Here is a 21,684-nt window from a genome sequence, read left to right on the forward strand (position 1 = left end):
AGTCTCATCATAAGCTCTACTTTTTAAATGCTGTACAGCTTCATCGTGAGTGATTATAATGCTTTTCATCAGTGATTGTTTTATTTATATCGGTCTAGCGGGTCTTAAATTATATAATAATTTTAATAATAATAAAATAAATAATATATATTATAATATATTAATTATATATATAATTAATATATTATTATTTTAATAATTATTATAATTATTAAGTGCAAAATTAATAAAAACCATATCCGTATGATAAATATGGTAAAAATAATAATAAAATTACTTGCTTGAAAAAAGACCAAATATTGTTGGCGGTCGATCCTGTAAGCATTGCCTAATCTGTCTAATGTTCCTGAAAGAGCCCCGTTATTTTAATTCTAATGACAAAATTACAGCGGTAAATTTAATGTATTAAAATTTAGTTTAAAAAAATGATAATCTACTTTTTAATAGGCAGGGACCTGAGTCCTACAGTATTGCAGTACATCGGTAATGAATTCGATGAATACAACAAAGTTCATTTTTCTTTATCCAGCGATGATTTCATCCGATTTAAATAAATTAAAAAAGAGTGAAAAAATTGGTTGTTTTATATTATGTATTTTATTAGGTAATTGAAGCGATCGTAAAAAATCAGTGTTTTCTATAAATAATAACAGTAAAATAGGTACAATCGCTCTAGATTTAGGGACGAGTTTTGCTCTTGATGTAACTGTGTCTGTCTGTGGTTATGTACTGCTGGTTTAATAGAACGGTAACTAAAATGTAGTCCTTTCATGAGTCGTGACTGAATCTTGTAGAAATTAGATGAACATAAACTTTGCTTACTTTCTGTAAATATATATATATATATGTATACGCTTCAGTTGTTGCACGGAATAAATTGCATTCCTGCAATATTACTATACTTTTTTTGCAATAATTTTTTTTCCGGTTACATTTGTATGACTCATGTTTAAAAATATTATAAATAACAATACTTCGTGCACTTTTATTTTAATACGTGTTATGATTTATTTTTGTATAGTCTTCTAGTTTATTACAACGTATCTTCTTATATTCTAAAATTTAAAATGAAAATTTTCTGTTAAATTCTCGGGAAACTTCTAAGAATACTTTTTTGTCTTCAGTTATTTAACTGGTTTGCAGCTCGCCAAGATTCCCTATCTACTGCTAGTCGTTTCATTTCGGTACACCCCCTACATCCTACACCCCTAACAATTTGTTTTACATATTCCAAACGTTGCCTGTCTTCACAACTTTTCCCTTCTACCTGTCCCTCCAAAATTAAAGCATCTATTCCAGGATGCCTTAATAAGTGACCGATAAGTCCGCCTCTTCTTTTAACTATATTTTTCCAAATGCTTCTTTCTTCATCAGTCTGCCGCAACATCTCTTCATTTGTCACTTTATCCACCCATCTGATTTTTAACATTTTCTTACAGCACCGCATTTCAAAAAATTTTAATTTTTTCTTCTCAAGTACTACGATTGTCCATGTTTCACTTCCATATAAAGCTACGCTCCAGACATATACTTTCAAAAATATTTTCCTGACTTTTAAATTAATTTTTGATACAAACAAATCATATTTCTGACTGGAGGCTCGTTTCACCTGTGCTATTCGGCATTTTATATCGCTCTTAATTCGTCCATCTTTAGTAATTCTACTTCCCAAATAACAAAATTCTTCTACTTCCATAGTCTTTTCTCTTCCTATTTTTATATTCAGTGGTCCATTTACATTATTTTTACTACATTTCATTTTGTTCTTGTTTATTTTCATGCGGTAGTTCTTGTGTAGGACTTCATCCATGCCGTTCATTGTTTCTTCTAAATCATTATTACTGTCAGCTAGAATTACTATATCATCAGCAAATCGTAGCATCTTTATCTTTTCACCTTGCATTGTTACCCCAGATCTAAATTGTTTTAAAAAAAGTAACGGGAATAGGAACATCCTTGTCAGACTCCCTTTTTTATTACGGCTTCTTTCTTATATTCTTCAATTATTATTGTTGCTGTTTGGTTCCTGTAAATTTAGCAATTGTTCTTCTACCTCTGTACTTGAACACTAATTTTTTAAAAATGCTGAATAGTTTATTCTAGTCTACATTATCGAATGCCTTTTCTAGGTCTATAAATGCCAAGTATGTTGGTTTGTTTTTGTTTAATCTTCCTTCTACTATTAATCTGAGCGCTAAAATTGCTAAAAGTGGGCATTGGCAATTACTAAATTTTACTTCGTGCAAAATTGTATAAGACGGTCCCTTTTTCATTCCTTTTTCCCAGTCCATATTCACCCACAATATTTCCTTCCTTGCCTTTTCCAATGCTTGTAATCCAATCTCCAACTATCATTAAATTTTCATCCCTTTTTATGTGTTTAATTGCTTCGTCAATTTCTTCGTATACAGATTCTATTTCATCATCATCATGGCACTTGTAGCCATATATACTTTAACAATCGTTGTCGGCTTAGGTTTTGATTTTGTCCTGATTACAATGATTCTGTCGCTATGCATTTTGAAATATTCTGCTCTCTTCCCTATCTTCTTGTTCATTACGATGCCTATTCCTGCCCACCCTTTATTTCAGGCTGAATTAATTATTCTAAAATCACCCGTCTAAAAGTTGTTTTCCTCTTCCCAATGAACCTCGCTAAATTACTACTACGTCTGCATTTAATCTATCCATTTCCCTCTTTAAATTTTCATTCCTACCAACCTTTCTTAGACTTCTAACATTCCACGCTCCGACTGATAGAATGTTATTTTTTAATTTTCTGGTGACCCCTTCCTTAGGAGTCCCCACCCGGAGATCCGAACGGGGGACTAGTTTACCTCCGAAATATTTTACCAATGTAAGGCGCTTCATCTTTGTTACATGAAAATGCAGATAGTTACATTTTCTTGGAAAAAAGCAGCTGTAGTTTTCCATTGCTTTAGCTGTGCAGTACTCAGAAGATTGAGTGATGTTGATATGGCCGTTTAAGTCCTTCTGAACTACGCCCTTAACAACTACTGAAAGAGCTGCTGCCCTCTTTCAGAAATCATTCCTTAGTCTAGCTCTCAACAGATACCTCTCCGATATCGTTGCACCTTCGGTCCAACTACTCTGTATCACTGAGCATTCAAGCCCCCCTCGCTATCGGCAAGGTTTCATGATTCATAGAGGGAGTTTAAGATGTTTAAGGAGTTTAAGTTTAAGAAACATACATTTAAGTTAATTTTAAAATCTTATAAAATAAAATCTAAAGAATGTAAAATAATTACGTTTTTCAACAAATAAAAAAATTTTCCCTTAAGATTGTGCTAAAAAAAAACCAATACATGTACAGGATGGTTCACGAAAATTGTAAGAAACTACAGGACATGTGATGAAAATAGAGAAGAAAGTTCATATAAACATAGGTTCAGGAAGGCTTTGTTAGCGAGTATCGACTGGCAAAAGATTCCGCCCTCATCTGTGTGCCGTGGGTAAAATTCACCCAGACTCTAATTCTTGGAACCCAGATTAAGGGGCTAATTTAGTGGTTTCATATGAAGTCTCATCTGAAAACCTTTTATGAATAAGTACCGGCTGCATTTTAGTAGTTTTCGAGATAGTAGGGTAAAAAACAAAAGATAGGGGTCGAAAACCAGACTATTTTATGTTTAATGTCACATAACTTTGTTATAAACGCAGAAAGATTTTAGACAGAACTTGTACAAAATTTGATTGTTTGTAAAATTATATGAATTACGTTCACAGGATCTAAATACAAATGTAATAATTTCGATGTTTATTAAAAACAAAACATCAAAATGCTGGAGATTTTAACTAGGTATTAAACGAAACAAAATTTCCAACATTACAAAACAAGTATTATTTTTACTTTCCCAGCTGCATAATATTGGAGTATAGCGCTACAAGCTATTTAATTTTTTTTGTCTTCAGTCATTTCAATGGTTTGATGCAGCTCTTCAAGATTCCCTATCTAGTTCCAGTGGTTTCATTTCGGCATAACCCCTACATCCTACATCCCTAAAAATTTGTATTATATATTGCAAACGTTGCCAGCCTGCACAATTTCTCCCATTTTCTTGTTCCTCCAATATCAAAGCGACTATTCCAGAATGCCTTAATATGTGACCTATAAGTCTGTCTCTTCTTTTAACCGTACGCTTCTTTCTTCATCAATTTGCCGCTACACCTCTTCATCCTATTCTATAGAAAAATATCTCGTTCAAACTATTCTACATAAGGAAAATATGCTGATCGGATCAAATTTTTACTTGTAAAACTTTTTGCAGATATTGACATTTCATCGCCCTTTTTATCTGCACAACACAATTTTAGTGTTGAAAAATTCTGGAAAAGAATATGCATGTCAGCATGTTATCGCTTAATATCTTCAGATCGGAGGGACAGATTTGGAAGAAATTTAGCAGGATGATTTCTGTATTTTAGGCGTTGATTTCGTTTAAGTTTGGTCAAAATTGGTGTGGGCGCCAGGGAGATAGGAGTTTATAAATCCCGTACCTCAAAATTTTACTTCAAGGTTAGGTAACTTTTTTCACATAATTTTACGCTCCTTAGTTAGCTAAGATACGTTTTTGACGGTGTACGGTCTTATTCAAAATCCCTTAAAGGGGTTGTCGCGATGGTTTTTTTTTATTGTTTCTGGGCTCAAAATCATATTCTTGTACTGATTAGACGATTCCGTTACGTTAATATGTAATTTCAATTATGTATTTCGACAACTTCATTAGAAGCGACAGATAATAAGCCTGATATTTTTACTTATTTTTCAGCGGTTAGCGTTGACCTTCATATCTTCAAAATGGATTAACAAATTTTTATGAATTTTTGTGCGATGATTTCCAAATACCAGTCGTTCTTCCTGTATAAGTTTGGTTACAGTCGGTCGGGGAAGCGTGGGTCCCGTATCTCAAATTTGATTCAAAGTAGAATTATTTTTTATATAGTTCATTTCATACGTATTTACTTACTTCAATTTTTTACTTAATTTTCTTCGTAAGTAGTATTGTCTGTCGAAGGGGAAGCTTTCGATATCCTAAGCTGCAGTAGTCGTTTGAGTTTTTCGATTAGTTAAGAAACTTTGCCGGCTTTTTAAAATTGCAGATTTCTTTAAATTTTTTTCAATTTATTTCATTTGAAATTAATAAAAAAAGGAAGATCTCTTTTCTGAAAAACCCTCTTTTAACTATTTTAAATTACATGTATTTATTATATTACGATATACGAAACAATACATTAACTTATTTTTATGTTAAAAACACTTTCTCATCACTACTTACATAAAAAAAAATATTTTTACGTAATAAAATTATCGGAAGGGAAAAGGTAAATGTGGAACATCCCGTTTATACAAATAATGGATGACGAATTTACGTTCAAGTGAAGCGTAAAAGAAAAACTAGATTTAACTAAAATACTTCCGTTGATCGAACACCTTAAAAGAAAACCTTAAAAGGATCAATCAGTCCTTCTAGATTATCAGTCTTTTACGTATTAACTTACAATTAAGTTCTAGAACGAGTTCGATTCTCGTCAAGGGTTGACGCTATTTATTTTTCACTTATTATATCCATCTCAATTTGTTAAAATAATGTAAAAGATTGTCTGTTTCTTGATATTGAAGATTCTAATGTCTAGAAATATAATATTGTTGAAAACTGTAGAATATTACGTTCTTATTTTCGCTTAATAAGAAATAAGTAGATTTTAAATAAGATTTGATAAGAGTTTATTGTACATTAGTCAAGCCGTAATCTTATTTAATGATAACGGAAAAAGGTACTTGAAGTGAAACTAGTTTAAATTAGTTTTATAGAGGAAGGAAAAGTAGAAGCTAATTAATTATTTATTATTAACATAAGATAAAATCACATTATTAACGGTAATGCTTTATAAAACGTATTAAATTATATGGAGGATCTTATGTACATATAAGTTGAATACAAAAGATTTAATAGTAAAATTTAGAGGAAAGATGATTTCATTAAAAGTAGAGTCGATCTTTGATTTTCAGACTATCATTCTATACGTTTGAAAGAAGAGATTTTACATCTAAGTATTACAAAATTTATATATTTGTTACAAAATTAATTTCTATTTCACACTTTTTCGAATTTCTAGTACGTTATTTTATTCCTAAGCGTGAAATTAATTAAAACGTGAAATTAAATTAATTTCTTGGTTGTTAATTACGTAATAGAGGGAAATAAAATAATAACGATTACAGAATGATGGTGTGCTCGGGTTTTTTTTTTTAATTGTCAACATTTTGAGATTGTACGACCAAAAAATAAATAAAATTATGTATGTGACTTGGTATTTATAATATTTTTTTTTTTTTAATTTGCTTACGTATTAAAACCTGAATTTTTTTAAAGGTGTTGAAGAAAACAAGGCAGTAATTGATGAAGACGTTACATCTCTCGGTGATAATTGTTAAACGATCGGAACGCCCATCTATTGGTAGATTTTAAGCAAACATTTTGTCGAACGATTTTTCAGCATTATCTTTTTTCTAGATTAATAAAAAATTGATAAAATGATGTCTATAAGTGAAGCGTTGATACCTGTAATTTTTTAATTTAAAAATGAATTTTTTAATCGTTTACGGAAATTCTCTCCAAAAGTCGGGAAAGATATGTAAATCGTTACAACGTTTTTAAGTAAAAAAAATAAAAAGTAGAAAACCCAACAAATAGCCTGTTTTTCAGTTTTTTGATGACTCTTTTGCTATATTCCATTTAAAGAATTCTGTTATCAGAAATCATCCTCTTCTTCGTCTTGTTTCACAAAATGTATATTTTATTCTCTTTGAATAACGATAGGCCTACTACTCCCGATCGCAGGAATTTTTTTATTTTTTTTTTTTTAATAATAAGTTTTCACATTAACATCTAAAAAAATGCCAAGTCTGGCTGTTCACATCGTTCTGCACGAAAATCCAAAACCATCCGGTTGAAATATTAACATAATCGAGTAAAGATCGATAGAAATGTGGTTTTACTTTCTAGTTTTTACCGATTTTGATATTCTACTCCCTTTTTTCTATATATAGTGTGAAACTTGACCGCTTGACTTTTCTTTAACCGAGTTACGTTAAACAAATGTTAAATGAAAATATAGACTTTCAGAGCGGTACGACATGATACTTGGCGTTCGGTAAGATTGTAATGCCGGTACCGATATTAAACCTGATGCCAGTTAGTTAGAAAGAAGATAGGTTAGAAATACAGCCTACGAAGGAAACTCTCTCTCTCTCTGGTGGACACCGTGCACGGACATACGCAAACACACGCGCAGGGAGAAGGAGAGAGAGAAGACATTCAACATAGAGTATCGGTAACGATCACCAAGGGAATCGTTACTTTGTGCGGAACACTGTCGCATTACTCCGAGCCTCAGCCTCGATTCTCTCGTACTCCCTTTTTAGTAACATCAGTGCTACTTCTTCCGTTCCTTACTCCCTTATCCCCCAAAAATAGGTTAATTAATGTACGGTACGATGCGCCTGGGAATATATACCGTTCCTGGAACGATACTTATCCCGCTTTCTATCTACTTATCTTTCGTCATTACTCTTCTTTTTTTCGACTTGAATCGAATTAAAATATACGGTTAGAAATATTTATTCTTCGGGTAGAAACGGTTGAAAAATATACGTTATCTGTGATTTTACGTCGAGGTTTCCCTTAATAATAAAATATTTAGTTACCGCAATAATTTGTACGATATTTGTAATCGGTAAATTATGCGTTGTTCAAATCCCGGTAGAAATTCCATTTTGCCGTAACCGGTAACCTCACAATAGATTTTCATTTAATAAATATTAAACGATATCTTCACTCGCTGAAGCGACCGCATAATAATTTTTAATAAAAATAATTACTAAAAAATTAAATTATTAAAATTATAATTTTTAGCTTAGAGCCAAGTTTTCATGAATATTAGAGGTAATTCTCTTTTTATAACTTTTTAAGTCGATAAAAATTTTTTTCAGTACGAGTAATAATGTAATAACGATCGGTTTAAAACACCCAAAATAATAGCATGCATTTGCGAAGAACAAATATTATACTTCTTTTCTGTAATTCGAAATTTTTTCGAAAATCGTTTATAACTGACTAAAGAAGTACAAATTTTACACTTCGTCAGTATAAAATCTTTTATACTGACGAAGTAAATTTCCTTAATAGCGGATTTTAAACAATTTAATATAATACCTATCGTTTAGTCAAATCTTTAATAATATGAACCTTCCTGTTTTCGCAATAAAGAAATAAAAATAGGTTTACGCAAAATTATTATTAACATTAAGTTTAGTTAGTCATTAATATTTAAAAGCAAATTATTTATAATCGGATAATAAATAATATTTTTTTAGTCATTATATTTGTCGGTTTATCAAATGGCAGATTACTTCCGAAAGCGGGGACGTAAGCGTTTTGTTGCGTACAGAATAAATAAATAAAAAAGAAATCTTCCAAAGGAAATGTGTTTGATTCACTTCAATACTTGCATGTACAACGCTGGGTAAGGGTGGAAAAGGTTTTTTTATTAAGGAAAGTTTTACATGAAGCGGTTCTTTAATACTCGGAAAAAAAGTAGTTTTGTATAACATATTTTTTAACAGGTCTACGCAAAATCGTCGATAAGTAATACGCTAATGCTATTACGGGCGGATGTAATTCTCACTACGTGGAAAAAAGTTTTGAACTATTTGTCACCTTCTACGGTCCTTCTCAGAGTAGATTATTCCTTTCTTTCTATCCGCCTTGTTTCATTCAGCCCCAGGATTTTGTTCTTTTCGGTAGACAGTTTATGTATCTGCGCTAAGAATGTGGCGACTTGTTTGTACCGGTAATGCAAACTTGATTTTATACGGTTTTGTCAGGATGATTTCTGTCCTTGGGTTTCGACCCAGAACTCATTACCTAGCGATCGTCTTATCTAAAGTCCATCCCAACCTCCGTTGGGGAAGACAGCCGCCATGTGACGATTCCGGTCACCAAACCACTCCCCCCGTTCGTAAGTATCTAAAGTCCAATGTGGATCCGAGTTATAATTCCTTAATTGAGAATAGTCTTTTTGAAATCGTCGGTTGAAAATTTTTTGCCTACACAATTTTTTCCTTCTACCTGTCCTTCCAATATTAAAGCGACTATTCCAGGATGCCTTAGTATGTGGCCTATAAGTCTGTCTCTTCTTTTAACTGTCCAAATGCTTCTTTCTTCATCTATTTGTCGCAATACCTCTTCATTTGTCACTTTATCCACCCATCTGATTTTCAACATTCTCCTATATCACCACATTTCAAAAGCTTCTAATCTTTTCTTCTGAGATACTCCGATTGTCCAAGTTTCACTTCCATATAAAGCGACACTCCAAACATATACTTTCAAAAATCTTTTCCTGACATTTAAATTAATTTTTGATGTAAGCAAATTATATTTCTTACTAAGGCTCGTTTCGCTTGTGCTATTCGGCATTTTATATCGCTCCTGCTTCGCCCATCTTTAGTATTTCTACTTCCCAAATAACAAAATTCTTCTACCTCCATAATCTTTTCTCCTCCTATTTTCACATTCAGTGGTCCATATTTGTTATTTCTACTGCATTTCATTACTTTTGTTTTGTTCTTGTTTATTTTCATGCGACAGTTCTTGCGTAGGACTTCATCTATGCCGTTCATGACTATAACACTTTTTTTGAAGTCTGACGGAAATTCCCCTTTTTCATAAATATTACACACCAGATTGTATAATCTATCAATCGCTTCCTCACCTGCACTGCGCAGTAATTCTACAGGTATTCCGTCTATTCCAGGAGCCTTTCTGCCATTTAAATCTTTTAATGCTCTCTTAAAATCAGATCTCAGTATTGTTTCTCCCATTTCATCCTCCTCAACTTCCTCTATAACACCATTTTCTAATTCATTTCCTCCGTATAACCCTTCAATATATTCCACCCATCTATCGACTTTACCTTTCGTATTATATATTGGTGTACCATCTTTGTTACTCATTATTAGATTTTAATTTATGTACCCCAAAATTTTCCTTAACTTTCAACCCTTAGAGGTACTTTATAACAATTTTCAGGGCTAACAAAGAAACGGCAAAATCTGATAATCCGGATAATCGAAACTCAGATAATCTGGGTATTTCCTTTTTTTATGTATATCGTTTCTTGCAACATAATTATTATATAAATCTGTCTTATATAAATTTTTCCCTTCATTTTTTGACGTTCAGACTGATATTTATTTTTTTCTCTTTTTATATTTTGTTTTTACCCCAAATCTTTTGCGTTTCTTATTAAATGAAAAATAAAAACTTATATCTGTCTGTCCGTGCTCGCTCATTTCATCTCGCTTCTTCAGAAATTCTTTCTTCCCCTAGAGGTCCTTTTACTCATAACGAGCGGTATCTTCTTGTACTTTTTTCATTTCATTATATTTTCCCATCATCTTATTTCTGTCATCACTTTTCTGACGTGTCGGCTACAGTATTACGCCTATATTCAACGGAAAAGTTCCGTGTACACTTGTGTTCGTGTATATTAGTACTTCTGCATGGAATGTTTTTTGGTAGTCGATAAAGAAATTTTACCTTAGGTTTTTATACTTTTTAATTATTAGATCGAGGTAAATGTTTTTTTTTTTTTTTTTGTTAATAGAAATTTTTTAATCAAAAATGTTTTATTAAATGCTTAAAAATATTTTTTAAATCTTAATTAAATCCGTTTTAAAATTAAATGTTTATACTTTATTTTGTAAGAGTGTAAAAAGGTTATTATTACAATGTATAAAAAAAAAGTTTTTATAAAAAAAATTTATTTATTTATTTTTAAATGTATAAAAAATTTATATATTTATACATTGTATTCTTCAGAATAAATTTTTTCATGATAACATATTTCGGGTTTCATAAAAATAAATGTTTTTGAAATTTATTATTTTTAAAAACTGTAGTTCATAAAAATAATTATTTTTTAATAATTAAAAAAAAATCATTTAGAAAAAATAAAATGAAATAAATTTTACGTGATGAGATGTAGTAGTATATTATTAAGATGTTTTTTAACCCCGTATTTCAAAACGGCTGAACCGATTTTAATGAAACTTGCACGATAAATATTTTATTATAATGATTGAAATTACACTTAAAATTTCTTACAAGACATTCATAGGAAGCTTCATTTTTCTCTTAACGAAAAATCGTTTTTATTTATGTATTATTTTACTTATAAAATTTAATTGTAGTTGGAATATACCAAAATTTATATAAAATTTTCAAAAAAAAACTAATTCTGAATAGTTTTTTCTTTAAAAACTATAGTTTTATGGTTATTTACTCGTTAAGGAAGGTTGAAAAAAGTAACATGCCGATGTCTCGTAATCCACTTGTGGCGTCTTTACGAACATCGGCATATACATTAGAACGTTGCCGTGTACAGAAGTGAACGATATGCAAATGTTCCAAGGCTGAGTCTGGTTGTGATGTGCATGAATGAGTCGTCGTCCTCGTCTGACTGGAACTTTCCCGTTCTTGTGAGTTGGTTCCGAATTTTCAAGAATTCGAGGATAATCAGAATATCTCGAAATCGATACGATGTTAGAGATGAGAATCGGGCTTGGCGGGTTGACGCTAAGTCGCTTAACTACTTCAAACTTAACAACGAGAAGTTTGAAACTTATGTAAGAAATATTTTTTTAATTTTTTAAATTTTCTTTTCGTAGAATTTTTAGGTAAAAGCTACAATGGATACTACGATTCGACTTCAGGAAAATTTTGACATATCTTTGCGCTTTACATCCCCCATACTCCAAACCACCGTCAATTCAAAAGTTTATGTATAATTTATATATATATATATATTTCAATTTTTTGTGGACATGATAACTGCTGTAATTTTGTGCCAATCGCTTTCAAATTGATGCAAAACATCTAACGACTCAAAATCTGGGTCGAGTTAGTTAATGGGCAAAATCAGACCATGGAGATGAAAATGAGGGGCTTTTTCGAAAAAAAAATATCGCTATAACTTTCTTATTAAGTAAAATATCGAATTCGTTTAAAGTTCCTACTGTTGTTTGGATAAGGGCCTTACACTTATACAAGTAAAGTTTTTTGATATCCAATCATTGGCTCAGCGGGTGGAAAAAATGGGGTTTCGAAAACAAAAATATCATACCTCCCTTAATAGGCGGAGTATCGAATCTGTAAGAAATAAAAAGAAAATAATATAAAGTTTGAACTGTTAGAGAAACATAATATTTTTAAATATAAAAGAAGAGATGACACTTCAACGAATAGTAAGATTGTCAGTAAAAGATAAAATTACAAAATTAGTATAAATAATAGGATATTAGCCGTTAATTTGGTTGCAATGTAAATTTTATCAACCACCATTGCATTAAAAATTTACAAAGCTTTAGAACTGAAGATGGAGAGCACCTCCGGAAAGGTTCTTTATATAAAATTTAAGGCAAACAGTTTTCTAATTTTGTATTTCTTTTTTGGTGAACATATATTTATGCGTAAAGTATAAAAAACTATAATAAATATCCGGACAGACGTCTAAGGTATTGGTGATTTTTATGCAACAATTTTGTAATTGTAAATGATATTTACGTTATACCTAATATATAATTGTGTATTATGTTGTTTTTAAAAGTGTAAAATATATAAAAATCCTCATTTATAATTTTAAATTATAAATTTATTAATTTTTTTAGATTCGGAATAACAGTACAAGGTGAAAAGATAAAGATGCTACGTTTTGCTGATGATATAGTAATTCTAGCCGAGAGTAAAAAGGATTTAGAAGAAACAATGAACGGCATAGATGAAGTCCTACGCAAGAACTATCGCGTGAAAATAAACAAGAACAAAACAAAAGTAATGAAATGTAGTAGAAATAACAAAGATGGACCACTGAATGTGAAAATAGGAGGAGAAAAGATAATGAAAGTAGAAGAATTTTGTTATTTGGGAAGTAGAATTACTAAAGATGGACGAATTAAGAGCGATATAAAATGCCGAATAACACAGGCAAAACGAGCCTCCAGTCAGAAATATGATTTGTTTACATCAAAAATTAATTTAAATGTCAGGAAAAGATTTTTGAAAGTATATGTTTGGAGTGTCGCTTTATACGGAAGTGAAACTTGGACGATCGGAGTATCTGAGAAGAAAAGATTAGAAGCTTTTGAAATGTGGTGCTGTAGGAGAATGTTAAAAATCAGATGGGTGGATAAAGTGACAAATGAAGAGGTATTGCGGCAAATAGATGAAGAAAGAAGCATTTGGAAAAATATAGTTAAAAGAAGAGACAGACTTATAGGCCACATACTAAGGCATCCTGGAATAGTCGCTTTAATATTGGAAGGACAGGTAGAAGGAAAAAATTGTGTAGGCAGTCCACGTTTGGAATATGTAAAACAAATCGTTAGGGATGTAGGATGTAGAGGGTATACTGAAATGAAACGACTAGCACTAGATAGGGAATCTTGGAGAGCTGCATCAAACCAGTCAAATGACTGAAGACAAAAAAAAATTTTTAATTTTAATGGAAAAAAATATTTGACAAGCGATACATTTTCAAGTTTAAAAGGTAATAGTTAGGATGAGATAAATTTGAGTAGCAAATTTATGTAGGTAGGGATTACCAAATTAGCTAAAAGGGTACCGTAGATTTTAATTTTTCTTTAGAGGTAATAATTTGTTAGAACGGGGTATTACTTAAATTTACCCATATTTTGTTTATATGCCATTTCTGTTCGTCACCAAGAGACATAAAAGCCGATTAAATTAATTAAAACCCATTATTCTTCTTATTTTTCGAATTCATGAAAACAAGGCTCCAGTTTAAAATATTTGCACAACTTTCTATTATCTTTTAAAATAAAAATGCATTTAAATTACATTCCAACAATCTACAAGTCCGCTAGATTTACGAATGAAAATAATGATTTACGTTTAGATGAAAATAATCGGCAAATGAAAAATTCGTCTCGTGTAAACGATAAAGATCAGAATTCGATTTGGCGACTATAGATTTTTACGTGAATGAAAGGGAAAGGTGCATCGAGAGTTAGAAATATTCATTTAAAAGAATTCAGCATTATATAAATACTTATTAAATTACATATGCCCGTGGACTACAAAAAAAAGTAGAAATCGGGATGAAAAACTTTTTTTTATAAAAATTTACTTCTGTTACGTTTAATTATAAACAAAAAAAAAGATAAATTTGAGATATTTTGCAAAGAATCATCTGATTGTTTGCTTCTTTAAAAAATATAAATCCGTAAGTTACCGCTTTTCACGAATTAAACTGATGACGAACTGGATGATCAACGATGGAATTTTCTTTCAAATGTTTTATTTACCGGTGTAAAAAGGTTTCGGAAATTGTATTCTCGTCATCCTTTATTAATTCATCCTTTTTGTGATACGGTTTAATAAACGTGAAAGTAATTCCGCATTATAAGCAGTGTAAACTTGCTTTTTTTCTAAACGGTTACAAGTACACTTTTTGGGAAACACTAAATAAAAACTTTCATAAAATGAGCTCTTGTTATTGAGTGTAATGTTGTGAACACCTCTTCATTATTGTAATATAATAATCGGTTTAGATGTATGATGTTAACAGAGATTTTCTTCTGATTACAAATAACCTGTATTGTGACTGTTTATTCCTACGTTGTCGAGAGATTTAATCTTTCGTAATCTTGTCTTTAATATTTTCTTTAAATTCTTTAGCAAATTAATTCAAATATGTTTTCAGTTCAATCGATTTGTATATTTTAATATTATCTTGATGCGATCCAATATTTTTAAGAGTGAATGGTATTTTTCGTTTAATGTAAACATTAAGAATGAGAGTATTTTAACTGGGAATAATTTATTTCCGGTTAAAAAATGAGCAAGCTTTTGACAATATTTAAATGTCATCGGTCCACTGTTTTTGTAATATTTGTGTTTGTCCACGTTTTTAGTAATAAGAGAATAAACGGAAGGTACATAACAGAAAGCTCAAACAACGGCACGTTTTTGTTCACATCGTGATAACTTGAAAAATTTTAAAAAAATAAAAGTTTAATATCACAAATGTAATCAAATGTTCATGTAATTTTTTTAAAGTTTTATCGACGATTTTAGTTTTTATAAAGTCAAAAACTCGAGTACGCTTACTAAACTTTCACCAAATTCCTGTACATTTTAAAGTTAATTTAAGTTTAAATTCTAGGCTTGCTAAAATATGTCTACTGTATATTAATATTTTTATTAATTTTTTTGTTTAGGTTCTGGTTGGGTGGGCTGGAGAAACGACACACCAGTTCTAGGCGGACAACCTGTGGATATTGTATTTGAATTTGATCGCGTTAGAAACTTTTCTGCTGTATACCTCCATACAAATAATTTATTTTCTAAAGATATTCAGGTAAGTTATTTAATTTTTTTAATAGATTATTATTAAATAACGTTTATCGTAAATAACATATTTAAGTTTCTATCTTGAACGCGTTAATATTATCAAGTTTTGCCGTCGTTATGTGAAAAATATCTTTGTTGTAGGTACTTTTTTAGAATGGCATACCCATTTGTTAATTCACTGTTTTCGATCAAATGCTACAATATATGACTAATGTGTAGATCGATTCATTTTCCTCATTTGCTATTATCCTCTAGTAAATTGGTGGTGATTAAAGTATCTGACCTGAACATTCACACCAGATCTCTCTTAAAAGTGGTAAATTGAAAGAAAAAGTATTATAATTTATTTGAATCCTTTAGTCGGTATTGAGAGTGCGGCTGAACAGTTTATAGCTCGATAGGATACTTACAAACCCGACACGATTACGGGGATAGATGAAATAGTTCCTTAAGGATCCTAAATCTATATTTTGTTGGTCTTCTAATTACTAAAAGAAAAGTAATTTTGTTCCAGTATATATTTTAATCGGTTAATGCACGATCGATGATCAACGATGTTTTTTTTTCAATCCAGATAAAAATATATAGATATTTCGAGAAATTGTGAGCGAGATTTGCGTTTGCTGCTTATAAGGTTCTTCTTGGGAAGGTTCTTATAAGGTACTTCTTGAGAGACGGGATCTTCAGTCGGGGGTTGTTTGAATCGTGATACGGTTCCTTCGTAGATCTTTTTTGTCTCACCCCCGTATTAAATTTCCTAATCATTTATCTTCTCTTTATAATTTTTGGTTCTACGGGTGCTAGTCGAACCGACTTGCTGAGGATACCGAAGCCTGTAGAACGAGAGCTCAAGAGAGGTAGGGGGTTTCTGTTATTGTCTTTTTATAAATAATTTTTTAAATCCTGTTTCTATCGTAGTTGTTAATTTTATGTTGGTATAGAAAAATTGTAATTTTTGTCGTAAAAATTCTACATAAAACAAAAAATCTTCACATGTAAATTATTTATCGATCTTATTTCTCTTTTTGTACTTAATATTCTCAGTCATTTATTTTATAATGACACTAAAAGAAATGTAAAAAGAATTACGTAAGGAAATAAGAAATTAAACAATATTATACGTTTATTGTTCTACAGATTATTTGTATCTATATTTATGATTTTATTGTAATGTTTTAACGAGTTTTTCCTTGTAAATAACAAAAATATTGTTTATTTTCACATATTTAACGTTACATCTTACCCAAAATGAATTACGGAAATGTAAAATATAGTCATCGAAATGCATATTACACGTTTTATCTTCACGAAATAATAATAATTTTTTTTTTAAAAAGTTAAGTGTTTTGATAGAAATCGTGAATGAAGTTTTTTAAAAAGTTTTTATATATATATAAATTATAAAACGAAAGTCCTCTAAATCTTATGTAGCTTTTATATTAATAAATCAAAATTAGTTTCTGTGATTCTTGTAAAGATAATGTAGTTTTATTATTGTTACTTTTTTAGGTAAAAGAATTAGTTTTTTTTAATATTTGTTCTGTTTTTAATAATTGCTATTTATATATTTTTTAATTATTAATTTGTTTTAAATAAATATTTTTGCGCGAATTATTCGAGGCGCGTTTCAAAGAAAGGGCTTATCAATAACAAAATGAGAACAGTTGAAAAAATGAAAAATAATGGTTTCAAATACTTACATATTTACATTATTTTTCTACATAATCACCATTTTGTTCCAAACATTTTTGATATCGTGAAACAACAAGCTTCTTCAAACCTAGTGCATAAAATTCCACCGACCGGGATGGTAGCCACTTTTGCACCGACATTTTCAACTCTTCACTTTCCTCGAATTGTTGAGACGTACGCCAGTTTTTGAGATGTAAAAAGAGCTGGTAGTCACTGCGCGCGAGAACAGTACTATACGCGGGATGATAAAAAAATCTCCGATCCGAATTTTTGAATCGTTTCTGTTGTGCATGCATCCGTGTGTGGGTATGCGTTATCGTGAAGAAGAACAATTCCTGATCTCAGCTTTCCCCTTCGTCGGTTTTGAATGGCAGAACGCGGTTTAGAAAGTGTTTCCGACAGACTTGTGATGCGATGGATGTTCAAGGTTCCATGAAATCAATCAAAAGCACACCCTTTTGGTTCCAGAATACAGTTTCAATGATTTTCGTTCGAGATCGAAAATTTGCGCATGAATCGCTTTTTCCGACCACTATACCTACTTTAAAAATACTTGACACGGTTTTTGTGGATGGTTACAGGCTTTCGTTTAACTCTTTAGCTAGTATGTATTCGCTGATTAACTCTATAACGATTTTAAACTATTCTCGAACATTTTTTTCTATTCTTTGTTGTAATATATTAATTACTGGTATTTCCTCTACATCCTAGCATATTTATTTTATATATTCTAACATTTGCCTTGCTTTATAGTCATTATATTCCCTACACATCTGTATATTCATAAATTAAATAATACCATAAGTTAGCTCAACTTAGTCGCCTTTTTACAAGATTCTGCCGTGGAAATTTCCCTTTTCTGTCTTTTCCGATCCGTCTTGATATCTCTAAATGTCGTATTTTAACAATAATACCGCTTTATTTTCTTTCACTTTTACAGAATATAATTATAGCTGCTTGGTCCAAAAAAGGACCGTCAGCAACGGTTGGCAATCGTAACAAATCAATTTAAATTAATCTGTACAAATTAATTGACAATCGATAGTTAATATCAATGTTTAAAACAATCGTATGAAACGATTTTAAAATATTAGTTTGTATAAGTAATCCGCAAAACAAATCACGGTAATTCAAACAGAAAATGTGATCTTTTAATCACTTTTTTTCATAAGAATTTGATAACATTAAAAGTTTATCAAAAATAAACATTTAAGTGCAACAATATAAACATACAGTTAATGCGTAAAGAATTATTTTAAAATTTCACGTAATATTTTAAGTAAGGATGCACTGAAAGAATACTTTAATAATTTAATTAATAATATTTACTTTAATAATTAATGTTTTCAAAAACTTTGCTAGCACAGTTGTTCGAACCAAAAAAGAGTAGTCAAGACGGGGGAACCGTGGGCGTATTCGGCGATAGGGAAGGGTGGACAGCCCCGTCTCCGAGAGCCTGCATGCCTTGGTGTGCGGGTTATACCGCGAAGAGACGCACATCTTGTTGCAAAATATAATTCTCTCGTCCATCTTGCAGTCGAGTAAACTACCATGAACACAGCATACCCGAATAAGCAACTTCCGTTACGCTTGCTTCAGCGAAAAGGAATGGAGTAAACTTGCCGTCGGATTATTACACGTAAAACATTTAACTTCTGGGAATCCCGTTTTTCATTGTAAGAGTTTTACAGAGATTTACTGACCCCCAGATATGGACATTGTGCGAGTTAATTTTTCCGTTAAGATAAAATGTTGACTAGTTACTGAATACAATACGATCAAGAAAGTTGTCATCATACTGCAACATTTCGATTCCGAAGTCGGCACGCACATCGTAATCTGTATGCTTCAAAGCCTGTAACAACTGTGAACGGTGTTGCTGCATATATAAGCGTTTCCTTAAAACATTCCACACTGTCATCACTAGCACTGGTAGTACGCGGCCAGCCTTCTTAACATATTCTTTTGGAGTACATAGAAAAGAGTCCCTGACAAGTTCAACATTTTCTTCACACACCCTCGGTCGTCCCGTACTTACCGATTTGCACAGGTCGTTGCAAACCGATTATACCATCGACGAATGCTATTGGTACTCGGAGAATCATAATTAAATTTTCTACGGAACGTACGTTGAACTGTCTCTGAAGATTCATATTTAGAAAGTTTATGTTCAGGAGTCGTCATTTTAGATAGTGGCGCTGTCAAACAGCAAGATAGGAAATCAATCTACGGCATTGCGCGCAACTAAAACTGTCTTTTTGTTTTTGATTCTATTCTTAAATTAACTCTTTACCAAGAAATATTACAACGAATTAAAAACCCGATTTTTTGTTTGTACACCGTGCAGGATTTTCAACATATCTACCGCTTTCTTTAAACAGTTTATTCACTCTTAGAACTCTTCTTTAATTTTCTGTACGATACATTAACAACTTCTACAAACAAGTTGAAAATTAATTGCGAGACCCTTTTTTCTCCATCCGGTTCTTCAAGTCTCCCTTTTATAACTTTATTATAGATAACTAATTCTTCTACATATTATAAATAACTCTTCTTACGCTACATTACGGTCAGATTTTTCTTTAAAAAGAAAAGAAAACCAAACAAACATTGTTCCCGGGTGATTTAAAAAGGACTTCGCGCTTTAAAAGCGTTTAAAAATTTAGTTAGACAACTTACAGATTCAATCTCCTTTCATAGAAAAACACTTCAAGTTTGTCACTCATCATTCTTTTTTTGGTTCGATACGGCTTCTATTTGTAATGCGACATACATCCCACCTGAAGTCGATTTCATTCCAGACTGTAGCCGGTAAGTCGAGCGTTACCTCTGCAGCTGCGGCGTTAATTTGTAGTCTTAGCTCAATAAGCTCTGCAGGCAAAGGCGGTACATAAATCCGATCTTTAATGATACCCCACAAGAAAAATATCTAGCGGGGACAAATCTGGAGAGCGAGGTATCCATGCGGTAGGACCACGACCGATCCACCTGCCTGGGAATCTAGAACCAAGAAAATCTCTGGACTTGTAGTAATGGCGTCCATTTTGGTCATCATCGTCTAACTGAGGAATTTAAATTGTGAAGCATGTCCAGATAAACGATACAATTTACGGTTGCTTCCTGGAAGAAGAACGGGCCGTACCGTCTTTGTTTGTTTAGGTCATAAAAAACATTGAGCTTTAGGGCTATCACAAATGCGCTGTAAAGTTTCATGAGGGTTTACCCTCATAAACCGTTTATCCGGCAGTTATGGATGTTCACCGTGCCGCTGATGTGAAACGTTGACTCATCGCTAAAAATTATATCGTCTAAAAGAGTATCATCGTTGTCTGCAATTCTATCCATCGTTTCCACGCAAAACTGCAACCGAGCAACTTTGTTGTCATCTGTAATGTGTTGAACAACGGTTAATTTGTACGGTTTCAAGTTCCGTAGTTTAATACCATTCTCACGTCGAGTTGATTTCTTCGGACTACGTGTAAAGTTTTCTTCGAGCTATTCCACAGCAGCTTCACGTACGCGTGGGCGTCCTGGTTATTTTTTGTTTAAGGCCTCAACGAAGATTTGTTGACAAGAGTAAATCGTACACCTACTAGAATCTCCCTACTGTACTCGCTACGAAAATTACATTTAACTGTAGTGACTGATTTCAAATCGTGAAACTAAAACACAGCTAGCGCGTTCCGCACCAGTAAATATATCCATTTTTAACAACACTAGTGACACGCTGGTGGCCATATTCGGTACTAATGAAGTATTTGAATCAAAGCTTGATGTGCATTGCTATGAAATGAGATCTCAACCGAATCTGTAATTTATATAAGTAAATTTTTAAACGCTTTTAAAGTTGCGAAGTCCTTTTTAAATCACCCGTTGTATTAATTCACTTATATTGAAGTCATGAAAAATTCTTCCACGGCAACAGAAATATTCAAGTACTTGTTACAATTTATAATATTTTGTTAAGCATGGCCCGTTGGTATAAGTATATAATTAAAGTTAATACACAAAAAACCGCTGCGACCACAGTTAATTAAACAACTGTGACCACCAAATTGACAGGACTTTTACGTTGATATAATTTTAAAACATATGACGACCAACTGTTATGTTTTAAGCAACTACCTCAATTTTTTATAATTTACATGTGAAATTTTAATTACTATTACAAATAGGACGAATATGAGAGTTCCTGAAGATGAAATGTAATTCCGAAAGCGCTTGAACGCTTCGAATTCAATTGTTGGTAAGCGGTTTTTTGTATATTAACTTTATTTATTACAACGCTTGACTAAATTACATTACAATTGTGCAAATAATAATAATGATATCGCAATATGCTTCGTCCCTTTGTTCTTTGTTCTATCCCGAACCTAGAGGCGTATAATTTCGTTGTTTGATTGCACAGTTGCTAGTGTAGAAATAACGTATTTTTCACATCACTGTAAGCACTGTTAGGTTTAAAAGTAACTATATCATCGCTGTGATTCATGTAACCAGTAATGATCTTATGTATTACTACACTAATTATAAA

The 21,684-nt window shown here is 31.7% G+C and overlaps 1 protein-coding gene across 1 annotated transcript in view; it reads left to right on the forward strand.

Moving 5' to 3' along the window:
* Positions 1-21,684, forward strand: part of Ddr (discoidin domain-containing receptor 2) — a 597,456-nt gene that overhangs the window by 446,946 nt on the left and 128,826 nt on the right. Inside the window, exon 7 of the mRNA XM_075373682.1 lies at positions 15,326-15,465. Within this exon, the coding sequence (XP_075229797.1) occupies positions 15,326-15,465 (140 nt within the window). The remainder of the gene's footprint in view (positions 1-15,325; positions 15,466-21,684) is intronic.

This window comes from Lycorma delicatula, chromosome 8, assembly GCF_047948215.1.
Source record: "Lycorma delicatula isolate Av1 chromosome 8, ASM4794821v1, whole genome shotgun sequence".
Lineage (NCBI taxonomy): Eukaryota > Metazoa > Arthropoda > Insecta > Hemiptera > Fulgoridae > Lycorma > Lycorma delicatula.